This window comes from Chelon labrosus (genome assembly GCF_963514085.1).
Source record: "Chelon labrosus genome assembly, chromosome: 17".
Classification (NCBI taxonomy): Eukaryota; Metazoa; Chordata; class Actinopteri; order Mugiliformes; family Mugilidae; genus Chelon; species Chelon labrosus.
Window position 1 is genome coordinate 18,401,238 of NC_140350.1, and position 13,453 is coordinate 18,414,690.

General features: G+C 42.5%; 1 protein-coding gene across 1 annotated transcript in view; it reads left to right on the forward strand.

Moving 5' to 3' along the window:
• Positions 1-4,172: 4,172 nt before the first annotated feature.
• stk32a (serine/threonine kinase 32A) overlaps positions 4,173-13,453 on the forward strand; it is a gene marked incomplete at its 5' end in the record, with an annotated part of 54,852 nt that continues 45,571 nt past the window's right edge. The window contains 3 exons of the mRNA XM_084564834.1: positions 4,173-4,224; positions 10,786-10,841; positions 12,586-12,737. Of these exons, the coding sequence (XP_084420960.1) occupies positions 4,173-4,224; positions 10,786-10,841; positions 12,586-12,737 (260 nt within the window). The remainder of the gene's footprint in view (positions 4,225-10,785; positions 10,842-12,585; positions 12,738-13,453) is intronic.

Here is a 13,453-nt window from a genome sequence, read left to right on the forward strand (position 1 = left end):
TTCACCACCTACACTATCAAGAATATTGTATAAAAGCTTGCATGTGTTCTGCATGATCATTTGCAAAACAAGGCACAGATAGTGTGTTTCTACAGCCTTAAGATCACCTGCTAATATAGTACTTGAATTGAATCAGATGTGTGTTTTGGTTTTTTATAGTAGAAGACCCCCGCGACCCTTAACAGGATTAAGCGGGTACAGAAGATGAATGAATGAATGAATATTCTTCCTTGCAATACACGAGTTAGTTCACTAGTAATGGTATGTGCCCAGATGGGACCGGATAGTTTAAATGTTGGACTTTAATATGAGATAGAAGGTGTTTAGAGAGCATTGAAGTGATGACGCAGCTTCACTTCACTCCCATTTTTATAACGAACACATAATACATACATAATATTCTATAAGAATTGAGAAAATATGAAAAAAAAAAACAAATAGCCTTACATTTCTTAACTAAAAGCTTGTTTTAAGCCGTTATATATTCAATAACATTAAAAAAAAATATTAAAAAAACACTGTTTATCTGGATCAGGTTTTATGAATTTGGAGAAATTAAGTGACTACTGTTTCTTTAGTAAAACTTCACATATATTCTTTAGGAAAACTCAAATGCCATATAAAACACAGCCGCTAAAACTTCCAAACATATAATTGCCATAATTAAGCATTTTTTGCATTGGGGAAAAAAGGATTGTGTGAACACTTAGAAAGGAGTATTAACCATTTAAGTGAAAGATTTCCCATAAAACCAGGTTTATATTACACTGTAATTTCTTTTTCCTCCACTAGATGGGGCGAATTTCACAGAATTCTAGTCTCGTCATCTTTCGCAGTCCAGGTTACTCACTTCCTTGTGTTTAAAAAAAGAAAAAGAAATGTATGGCTTTGCTCTTTTAAAATCTAAATTCACTATAACAAGAACCTAAACATGACTGAACTTCTTTGCAGGCAAAAAAGAAAACAAAACAGGGACACATGCTGTGGCCTCCTGCGTGTTAAGTTTCTTAACTCGGTCTCTGTCCAGGTGTGATACAGCACATGCCATCACTCATCACACCTGAAAGACGTCCACACTTACTGATGCAGCCAAGGGCCCAATAAGGGACTGGCCTGGTTCTGAGTGATGCTCGCCACCCTCAGTAGCGTGAGAGTCGGAGGTCTGTCCCCTACCTCTGTATGAAGATGGATGACCCACACTGAATGTGTCTTGGAATGATGGAGAGGCATAAAGAAGGAGAAAATGCGCGGTGCACACTGCAAGCATATCTTTCATCGCCGAGTCCCAGAACACAGCCAATCTCCTCTTGACCTTGGCCTGCTCAGTTATCAAGGGACAGGGCGACCGTGCAGACCTGGTAATGGATGAATGTGTTTTACTGTTAGCTGGTAAAGGCTTCAGAAGTAACTATACAAAGGGAAAGTGGACTAAAGACTTTTTATTTGCACCTAAGGAACATCTTTATTATGCTTCACGTTTACGTAGCGTCCCAGTCAAACCCTCATTCAGAGCCGATGAAATGAAGCTCTCTGTGAAGGGCAGAGGATTAAGAGCCTTGCTCAAAGTGGACACCGATAATAAGAGTAAGTAAGTGAGGAATGTGTCAGTCAAATATAAACAAAAGTGCTGTGAACATTCATGCTCAGATCTACTGCTGTGTAGTGGAGAATCGTAGTGATGTGACCCAGAAAGGCTGCTCCTATAAGATAGTCCTAAAACATTCATTATAAACTGCGTGTATGACCATTTAACCACGAATTGATACTTGGGGAAAAGAACTACCGTAGATAGAACACTATAATACTTTATCTATGTAGACTCACGGCTGAACACTGGGAGAGATAAGCGCCTGTTGCTCTCAGTGCATAATTACTATTTCCATATAACTTTTAAGGCTATTAAAGGCAGCGCACTCAGATAGTCTATAAAGGGACTGGCTTCCACCTGGGGAGCCAGGTTAAGGCGGCCCGTCCGCAAACTGCCTACCATGCATTTAACCGCTAAGCAAGGTGGCAACCCAATGTGAACTGCAGGGGGCGCTGTTCTAAAGCTGAACATGACCTCTGACTCCATGGTGGCAACTAGAAAAAAGACAAAAAACAAAAAAAACAAAACAAAAGGCGAACTCCCTGCAGATATAAACGCAGTAGCATAAAAAGAGGAAATGTCATTGACAATGTTATAATTTTACTGCTTTAACCTGAATCTCTACTTCCACTGTGACTCGGGAGAAACTTTTAAGATATCGCTCTCTCGGTCATATGTAAAAAAAATGAATATTTTATTTATTTTTTTTTCAGGGGGGGAATGATGATTTAGGGACATTTTTTATTTATTTAAGATTTGAAAGCCAGCCAAAGCGAAACATCAGCCCGAGCTACAGCGGATCAGCCGGGCGGCTTATGAAACGTGCCTCTCCAGACGCACGCTGGTGGCCAGCCCATTAACGCAGACTGCGATGTGGAGGTCAGTCTCTCATCAGTGCGACGCGCCGAGCAGTTCCCCCCTAAACCTCCTTGTTGGCTCCCTTTATCTCTTGTCCTCCAGAAGCACCACTGCACGGGATTTCGCATTGCACTCCGTCGGCGCATCCCGCAAGTCACGTCTATGCGGTTTCAAATTTTTTTATTTATTTATTTTTCTCTCGGGGTGGCAGGTGTCCCGGTGCGTCGTCGTCCGGACACCGGACAAGTGATGCTCTGAGCTGCACTGTTGCGCCCCTCTCGCATCGCATCTCTGCAGCAAACCGAGCCAGAGATGGTGCCATGCTCAACTAGCCGGCAGCGTTCAGAGGTAGGTGCCCGCAGCTGCCCCTGCATGGATGCAGGTGGGGGGGTTGGGGTGTGTGGGGGGGTACTTTCTATTCAGCGCATGTTCTCCCATTTGATCAGATAAGGGCTCCGAGCACAATGTCCTCTGCGGGGAGCTTCAGCACTGCGGCTTCCCTCGATAGTTTCTGAATATTTAATTTAACCCAAGAGGGACATTCACATTCAGCTGTGACCTTATCGTGCAGTGTTGGAATGACATTCATTAACGGATTCCCCATAACTGTGCGAGTTTACCTGTTTAAGCCACGGATGCACCCCATAGCTCAGTTCATTCACTCACTCAGGCATGAGATCACATGTCCATCACTTTAACAGGAAGCTACAGCAGAGCTATGGTTTTGCAGGGTATTCTCTTGCCATTAAACAACTCAAACTTACTTTTGTTTCATACACCTCATCCTAATTGTCCGTGGGCGCCACACTGCAGAAAGTGTAACAACATGCCTGCACTGAAACGAAAACCCAAATTCACGCCAACTTTCTGCTTCATGAGACAGCAGAGTTTCTTGTAGTAACTCATGAGATCTGTCGTCCTGAAGAGGGCAGCCTGAGGGATTCCATTTACAGTACATAACGGCATCAAACTATAAATCAAAAGCCTCCAGTTTTGTGCTCTTAATGGGAAAGCGGATCCTGCCATTCATCACAAATGCACTGCAGACAGTGCTCCTGTGGGCTTTTGATTAAAAACATAAAAGTTAAATAATGGATAAGTGACAGACGGGAGGAAAGAAGGGAGAAATGAAAGAGGAAGAAGAAGAAGGGAGGTGGGAAACACACTTTGGTTATGTAAATCTAACAAAGCACATTTCGGCATTAATGCCACTATTTCTTCCCTTTGAGCATCGGAAAAAAATTTCTTCCCTCCCTCTTTCTCTTTCTCCCTCTCTCTCTCTCTGTCCCTCCTTCTGTCATTCTGCTGATGGTGTCATGTTTTCCTTCCTCCCCTCACAGGTTAGACTCTCAGTCAACAGCGGGTCACAACCACTAACACATCACCCTCCCTCCTCCCGGCTGGCAAGAGTCGTCCGTTTGCCGGCGCTCATCTGAACACCAGTGAAGACAGACTGCAAACCTGCACTGTAGTGGTGTGTGTGTGTGTGTGCATCTTTAGTCCTTAACTCTGAGTGTGTGTGCAATGATGCGTGGCTGTGACAAAGTTAAGAGTTGAGACCCGATCAAGTCAGCAAAACAGAATCCAGTACGTGAGACTTTGTGTGTGTGCGTGTGTGTTTGTGGCTAATTGTTGACCGGGCTATGAGTACGTCTCAGAGGGAGAGCCGTTGGATGCTGAGTTGAGCTGAGCAGAAGAGGAAAACCTGTGAGAAGGAGCAGCAGCCATGGGGCTCGGACAGTCCAGCAAGGCTCCGGTGACCGATGACACGGAAGAAGGTGAGCAGCGTTAAGACGTTAGATTGCCTGACTTTTCTTTGCTTTTGTTTCTCCATACTTTTGTGCTTCAGATTCATAGCAAATGTGAGAGGATGTGAGAGGGATTCACCGCCGCTGATTGCCAATCTTTTCTGCAGCCTTGTCAGCGTGTTAAAAGATTTATCTGGCAAGGCTAAACCCACTTACACTGGTGTAAAGCTAATTACGCCGCCCGTCTTTTGCACAGATACATATCATTAGAGTGAAGAAAGTTCCTCTGTGAATCTCAAAGATTCATCAGAACTCGCTGCCAATCATTCATTAAACTTTTGGTGTAGAATCTTATCGACTGCGTTAGACATGCCAGGCTATTATATTAAACCTATTTGTAGACTGATGGAAATCAAGGTCTTCTTCTACAAGAGGTGTTACAGCTCTTGGTTTGCATGAGGCTCTTGGTTCAAATTAATTTTCCTTTTTTTCTTAGTTTCTTACATAAAACATTGTGAATTTATTGAGTCAGTCTCTGAAATGAATTCCACTCTGGCTGAACCTTGAAATAAGCCAGTGTTACATGAGTCAGTGATTTAGTCAGAAGGGACTTTTCTATTTAAGTTTTTACAGATTTGTTTCTGTGTCACAGACAGTTTGCTACATTTGATTATTATTTTGTATAAAGTTGCTCACTAAAGCTGTAAAACATATTTTAAGTTCAAACAGGTTATATTCAGACAGGATACACTTCTATTAATTAGCATTTGAGTTCGTATTTGTCGTCTGCTGGGACATGATTTTCACTATCATGCGAGAAACCAAATAAATTTTTCCCACACCGACCGCCAGACCAGCGCCTCGCGTCCGTGGCTTTCTCTTTTTCACCGTGGGCAACCTCTACCCGAGATGAAGCCATTGCTCATAGTTAACCTTGCTGCTCAGTCATCCGGCGTGCCGTGCTGGAAATGTCACTCATGACGGAGCTTCTCTGAACTCCCGAGTTAATGCAATAGTGCACCTTCTCTGACTCCTCTCTCGCAAACAGTGTGGGCGATTTCACAGAGGGCAGAGGGATAATAAACAAAGAGAACGCGCCGTTTTGAATGAGAAACAGCCCTGCTCGCTGGAAACGGAGTAATCCACTCGCTGATGAAACCCACGTCACAGGCAGAGAGGGTTCTCCTCTTGAGGTCAGAGGGACCAAATGGGTGTTTCTTGGCTTGTTATTGCTCGACATTGCAGCGTGCCTATTATGTCCCCTCGAAGCTTTATACTCTCAAGGTGCACGGGAGACACAGGGCATGACTGGGAGGGGTGCAGAGGGAGGAAGACAGGGGTTAATAGAGAGAAGGAGGAGATAATTAGAGATAGAGAGTAAAAAAAGAAAAGACAAATTGTTATGAGAACCATTTACAAAATACCTGATAGCTTCCAGAAAAAACACACAAAGAAACAGGTTGTTGACATGGCAACGGTGGCTTCCAGTAGCAATGTGCCTAGAATTATTAGAACTCTTATATTTTGATAAGTGTCACTCCGTATTCTTTTGAGTAGCAATAAAGATGCAAATGGAGGTTTCGCTTTACACTTCAGAGGAATCAAATGTCACAGGAAGGTGATATTGGCCACGGCGATGAAATTTATATTTGTTTGTTACTTCTGCTGTGAGCCATTACACATGCTGACCATAGTATCCGTGCAGCTAAGTTTTAAATACAGACTATTGCAAGATGACAAATGAATGCGAGCAAATTTAATGCACGGTCTGTTTTCTCTGCTGGTCTCGTTGCAGAGACAAATGCATATTTCATAGTTTATACCGAGTTCACATTAGCTGATTTACACAGGGGTGCACACGTGAAGGTGAACTCTGCCAAGACATGTTAATCTCCTCAGAGAATGTGGCGCGCACGTCACGCGTCCCTCATGTGTCGTGTGTACGTTTGCCGCTTTGTGCAAGAGGGACACCTCTGTGGTTCATGGACGGGTCCTGTTTACTGCTCACCGTACTTTATTCACATTGAGGCGGCACATGGAGCCGCGGGTTTCCGTTTCAGTTGTCGGAGCAACGGCGTAAACGCTGCTGGGTGCTTACATGATTTACAGGATTCTGGGGCGGAAGAACGGGAGGAAGATTCAGAGAGAGAGAGATGGAGAGAGAGAGAGTCATTACGTCCACAATGAGACGGCTAATTTAGAAAATGTCATTTGCATTTTATAAATGATAAAACCGTGTGCGCCACCCTATAACATCTGAAATAGACTCACACTGTTTATTACTTATTGGCTATCTGCATCTTTCTGATGCTTTCAGTTATCTCCTAGACTGTGCAGTCATGCCATAGACTGTATATAAATATGGACAATACGTTGCCACTTCCTTGCACTGCCCAAACTGATGCTATTTTCCCGGGGATGTGGGCGGCGCCATCTTGCGAGTGTGTAGCCAGGGTCTGTGCAGTACGGTCCGAGAGTGGTAACCACATTATCGGTAGACTCTAGATTCACTCACGTTTTCGCTTCGTCTGCTCTACCTCCAACAGTTACAAAGAAATGTTGGATTATATCCTGTACTTTTTTGCAACTCTCACGGTCGCCATTATGTCACATCCTGTTTCTATAGCGTCAAATAACTAACTAAAATGAAACTTATCCAAAAAATTGATACTTGTACATGCATTAACATTATATTAAGTACCTAAAATGACAGAAAGCATCCTCAAAAAAAATGTGTATTTAGTGTTTTAGTTTGGCCCAAGTAACATCCACTAACATGGAGGGGGTGGAGCTTATGACCTATACTGCATTCAGTCACCAGGGGGAGCTCTACTTGCTTTGGCTTCACTTTTGAGTTGTTCGTCGTTCATCTCTATACAGTCTATGAGTCATTCACTGAAGATACATACATTTGCAGTGAACAAGCATGACAAACTGATTTGATTGTGGGTTAAATGCTTCTTGTTAAACAGTAAAAAAGTAATTGCCTTAATTGCATTGAAGTGACACAACAGTCTGTTTTATTGCCATGAATTTCCAGTTAATGTGTTTTCGTCCAGCAAATTCAATGGATAGACCATTAATCAGCTCATACACGTTTGGAAATTGGTGCAATTTTTGGTGCTGTCTAACAGAGTTACAGTTAAATAAGGACTATAGGCTCAAAATGCAGACTCTGCTTTGATTAGAGGATATCCACCTCCAAATTGGAGGAAAGGTTTTAATAATAACAGGCGTTTTTATTTCCAGACCCCTAGTGATTGGACACTCAAAAGCTGCTTTATGGGCAGATGTGGCTTATTCTTTTATTATTATTTTTTTTCAGCGGTTAAGCAGATAAAAGGGTTGGAGTTGCAGTTGAATATCCTCAAATTAAAACTGAGAGTCTGCACTTTACGGCTGTATTTATTATATAACTGTAACTGGTTTAACAGAGAAAAAATAACAAAAAAATTTGTCTGTGTCCAAATTTATATTGACCTAATCATTAATATGTTAAGTGAGGGCCAATGTGTAACTCCACATGCAGCCCAGAATGCATCACCAAAAGACTGTGCATCTTCAAAGCTGGCCAGCGAAGGTTGGACATACTCAGACAGAGTAACCAATCTGCCAGACTGTAACGCGGTACGTTGCGGTCATACGAAGAGCGTGAGGCGCCGTGTGAGGTCGAAAATGAACAAGCGTGATTACTTCAATCCAAACTGATTAGCATGTGTCAGTCAAGTTCAAATTGACCAGCAGATGAGTTTCCCAGTCGGATGATTTCCTCAGCTGGTTTGCGCCACGGAACAGACTGTCAATGTGTCAATTCCACTCATGTGCAGACTTTGATCATTACACGCTCCGTTATTCATGTGTCCATCATTTAATAACGCACATTGAACCGGGCTGGTGAAATGTCCACCGTCCCCCCTGCTTCTCTCTTGTCTCTTTCTCGACTGGTTCTCTTCCTGCAATCACAGAGCTCTCCGGTCTCATCCACGACCACAGCTGTCTTTCTGAAAAACCCATCAGGACATAATTTCAAAGTAGCTCAGCAGGAAAATCACCATGTACATCTGCATGCATATTGTACAGCACATTTTGTTGGACATTTTCCAACTCCAAACCATATAAACTTGGATGCTTTGATATTTGTTTTTGTAATGGGAGAGCGTGTCCAAAGTGATTAACACCTCATATCAAGGCGTGCATAGTCATTAGAAAGGTTCATTACCTCAGGTAATATATGTGAGACAATTTAACCAACGTTGAAAAGTCCAAATTGTCCAAAACTGCCTTTAAGACTCATGTAACACTATGAACACAAAGAAAAATTAAATATTAAGCTATCAGGAATGAGGAATCATTTCCCAATGAGAACTCTTCCAGAAACTGAAACCAACCTTGGATTTTTTAAAAAGATTTTAAAGAGAGATGAAATTAAATGAAGTAAGGCTATATCACCAACCGTTACCACTTTGAATCAGGTGCCAGCAAGGCATGGGCTGCTATCTTTAACGATAGCTAGTTGGACCTTTTTGGGTCGAAGATGGACATAAAATCAACTACCAAACCTCCTGCCATTCTCTTTGTCATGCATGACAGAATACTCCAATGCTTAGCTATCCGGCAAAGGTCTCTCAAAGGTGACCCGATAATGACTTGGCACCCTTCCTACCTGCCTTAAATCCTATTGTGGGCTTTTTTTTCCAAATGTGAGATTTATAGTACAGTGAGGGAAGAAAGCACTTCTCTTTGAACAGCATCTGGGAGGCTGTGGTTGCTGCTTCAGCAAGTGTTTTTTTTTTTTGGTTTTTTTTTTGCACGTAGAGATGAAGAAAGTGACGGGTCCCCATGGATGGAAGCTTCATGGCAGTTTTAGAAAAGACAAGAGGCTATAAACTGTATGTCGCTGTTTGTAAAGGCCAAAAAAATACAATTTAATTGCTTTTTGTGACACCTATTTCTTACAAAAAGAATGTAGTTTCTCTGTAACTTTTGATAACATTTTCTATATGTGCAACAATAAAATGAATCCTTAGGAATACTGCACAGTTTGCCTAATAATTGTGCATTCAGCCTAAAGCAGGGCCTCATATGGACACTATCAAGAGTAGGTTGTGTAAACACTCCAACACAGATAGTGGGAGAGGAGGAAGTGCCAGTGATACGTGACTAACAGAGCATAACATTAACTGTCACATCCAATAGATCTAGTGACTGCAGGCAGGATGTGTGAGCGCGTACGCGTCTTAGCGCACGCCTTAGTGCGCTGCTGCAAAAAGAAGCAGGTAATGTTTTAAGTCAGCACTTTATGGCCAATAAATGTGAGGGTGTTTCTGATGATGATTGTGAGTGGATTGTGTAGATCTGCGTGCGCAGCTCCCATCTGTCTGTCTGTCTGGGTGTGTGTGTGTGTGAGATCAGATGAGTGCAAAGAGTGGGCAGCAGCTGTTCCATCCTCGGGGAAACAGCAGAGAGGGAAAACCTTCTGTCCTGGTTGTCATGACAGCAAGAAACAAACAGCCCCATCCGGTTCCAATAGGCGATAAATGTTGCTGATAGATGGAAGAGAGTGAGGCAGATCTGGTTTAGGTCGTGCGTAAGTGTAACACAGAGAGAAAGAGACTAATGGAAGGACTGGGGGGATAGGGCACCGTGGATGAAATTTAGAAATGACATGCTGCCTTCCTACAAGAATTATTTGCGCTGAAGGTTTTTGACATATGTCAGCTACTCCTGGTCACCCTGGCAACCTCAATCAGGTTTAGCTTGACTGGCATATTGTTCAAATAAGCTCAGAGCAGTGAACCAACTGAAGCTGGACTGGACTGCTTCACTGATCCTCATGTTAAATTTTGTAAAATGTGCACATGTTATTTGGCTTCTGTGTGGATTTATATCTACCTGTAATTTTTATTTAGTGTAAATTGAAGTTGCAGAAGCGTATTGCATTGTTCTGAATAAAAAAATGAATTATGTTTCTACAAGTTAAAAACGCGATACTTGCCCCCCTTGTACTCGAGCTTGCGTGGCCTTAGGACGCTGCGGTATCGTCCACCTAAACACGAGAGGAAGTAACCATTGCCTGTGCCTTAACATCGTTTCATTAGTGAGTTATTGATCCTGGAAGTAAAGCTGACAGACTAATAACAATACCATCCATGCAACTTAAAGACTGAAGCGTCTCTCTCTGTCTGAAGCCCAAATCACAATAAAACTTGATTGAGCTAAGCAGACAGAAGGATACTGTCTGTTCAGTTCATCTTTCCATTAAACAGAACTATTTAATAATCATCTCATGAAAACAGAATACATTTAATTATTTTGCTCTGAAATAAAACGGACTCCATTTTTTTTCTGAACTGAATGCTGCACGCTTCAGTGACATTGTCTTCTGCAGAAGAAAGAATTTACAGCTCATAAAACTGAAAGCTGAGTGAGTGCTGATTAGGTAAAGCTGCTCGTAGTTGTTGGTGACAGTGTCTTTGATTATCCATGATCGTTATTAGTGAAGGAATAACCAGAACATTTTACAGGCTTAAACTTCTTTAGGCTTGTTTTGTGTTCATTGTTAAGTATCTCTTATTTCTTTTTTCCCCACAGTCAATTTCGACCACTTCCAGATCTTGAGGGCGATAGGAAAGGGAAGCTTTGGAAAGGTAAGTCCATGTTTGCAAAAGTGTTTCCAGACTGTTTTCGATTACAGAAGGTCAGAGGGTCCACAAAAGACAAAGTTAAGGGAGGGATAAAGTTAAATTAGAACTTCATTAATTCCAAAAGGCTGTATGCTGCTCGAGTTTCCCGACGTGCAAAACAACCAGAAAATAAGTCTAAAAGGTCACAGCACAGGAGATAATAACGACAAGGAAGCTGTAGATGTGGCAATCGAACGTAGAGCATCCCAAGAAATATATGAACATATTCAACCAGTACTGAAACACCAACATCACTGATGATCCACTTAAATCAAAACTAATAAAAATACAATTTCCGACATCTAATTCAAGTTCAGAAGTTGCATGTGATCCTTTCACTTCAGCTGATTCTGATTAATCTGTAAAATTCATCACAATTCTCAGAGGTGATATCATTAAATATTTCCCCACTAAAACCCTAAAAGAGCACTAATATGTTTGTGGATTGACCTAGTTTGAGCTCTACGTGATCCCCTTTGATTTCCTTGTGGAGTCCTGCTAACATAAGGAACAAGCAACATGTTGCTGCAAGTAATATCAGCTCCTGTCTCCTTGGCCGTGCAGTATTATCATTCACGGTCTAGTAAAGCTTTCCGGTGTTAATTTGCTTGAGAACAACCAGCGGCGCCATGGTCACAAATCTGAGGCGATAGCAGTCATGTTCCGTCTTATCGTTAAGCCATGCGGCGCAGCGTAATTAAAATCGGCACTTGCAGCAAGCAGAGATGCACTCGCATGCACATGCATACACACATGCATGCATGCAACACCGGACTCACATGGCATCAACAACAGATAAGCGGTCTAATCACAGTAGATGGGAAGCGGTTCAATGGGAGGAGTGATGCGGCCAGGGGTTGGCTGATTAACTGTGCCAGCTGGTCCACAGATCACTCTCTTAGATAGCAGTAATCACTGGCTTATTGACGCTGGTAGCACAGAGAAGCACGACTACTATAAATACGGGGTATTACACCTCTGCATATTGAAAATAGGCATACGTCTATTCTCAGGCGGTCTCAAAAAGAGAACAACATCAGTTTGACGTGCAATCAGAACTGCACCAGGTGTTTTCGTCCCGCAACAGTCATTCTATTTATTTATTCCTTTCCTGCCGACATGCGCTCGCAGTTCTAATGACTGGCGTCGCTCATTTCTAAAATGCAACGTATACTGGTGTTGAAAGTTCTTAAGAGACGATTCAATTCATGATCACGGAGAGAAAAGACAAATCCTACCCTTCAAAGATTCCTTCCAACCTTGTGTTAGATTACTGTCAGATTACTGGTTATTGCAGGGATGTTACTAACATTCCCCGAGTTCATGTGTCTAGTGCATTAAGGAAAGCTTTAGACAAACGCAGATGGATGGTGGAAAACACACTAATGTGTTGCATCATTTCCCGATGTGTCAATCAATATGTCTTACATGCTATTTACCGATTGATGAGACCTGTTGAGCCCTGTTTTAAGCAACGTTGGAGAAAATATTTTAAAGAAAAGATGGATCACAACGATAGATTGTTGCACAAAAGGAGGGGTTGCACTGTCCCATCTCATCGTGTTGTTTATCATGTTGACAGCGACAATTAAATAGTCATTTTGTATGGATAATGTGAGCTGTGTGCCAAAATCACTGTATATGACTTTTCCAGAGCTGCAAGGCATTTTACAGCAATGGAGATTTTACCCTTATGTGATCTCATCAGGTCTGCATTGTGCAGAAGAAAGACACCAAGAAGATGTACGCCATGAAGTACATGAACAAGCTCAAATGTGTGGAACGGAATGAAGTGAGGAACGTCCTGAAAGAGCTGCAGATCATGCAGAACCTCGAGCATCCTTTCCTCGTCAACTTCTGGTAAGCTGCTACGGTTTAATGGGTATTTGAAAGTGGGGCTGCGTGTCTCTGTGTTTCAGTATTCTGTGTCAGAGCAAATGACCTCACCGAGAGTTCAGGTACTATTTTTTGAATTCTTACACTGACAGAATACACCTGTCAGCCTTAAGATTACGACCACCTTCCAAATTTTGTGTAGGTCTCCCTTGTGCCTCCAAAACAGTTGTGACTCATCAGAGAATGGACATGGGACTCCTGAGGGTGTCCTGTGGTGTCTGGCAACAGAGTGTTGTTAGTGGGGGCCTTTGGGTCCTATGGGTTGAGTGGACCATCCCACAGATACTTGATCAGTTTGGGATCTAGTGAATTTGGAGGCCAGGTCAACACCTTCTGCTGTTCTTCATGTTTTTTTGAGTTGTTTCTAAAGCTCCTCCTGCTAGGCATGGCTGCTGCCATAAAGGAGTGTCATTGCTATGGGGTGGGGGTACCTGGTCTGGTCTAGGTGGGTGCTGCATATCTAAGTAACATCCACACAAGTGAATGCCAGGTTCAAAAGTTTCCCAGCAGAACATTGGATTGTCACAAGATGGTCAAGGTTATTTAGTTCTCCTGTCAATGGTCATAATGTTGTGGCTTGTCAGTCTATATGCTTCAGTTCATTAAAAACAGTATACAAAAGGCTGCTGTGAAAACCAAATGCTCTCCATTTCAGCAGAACATCTCCACAAACGCTTGTG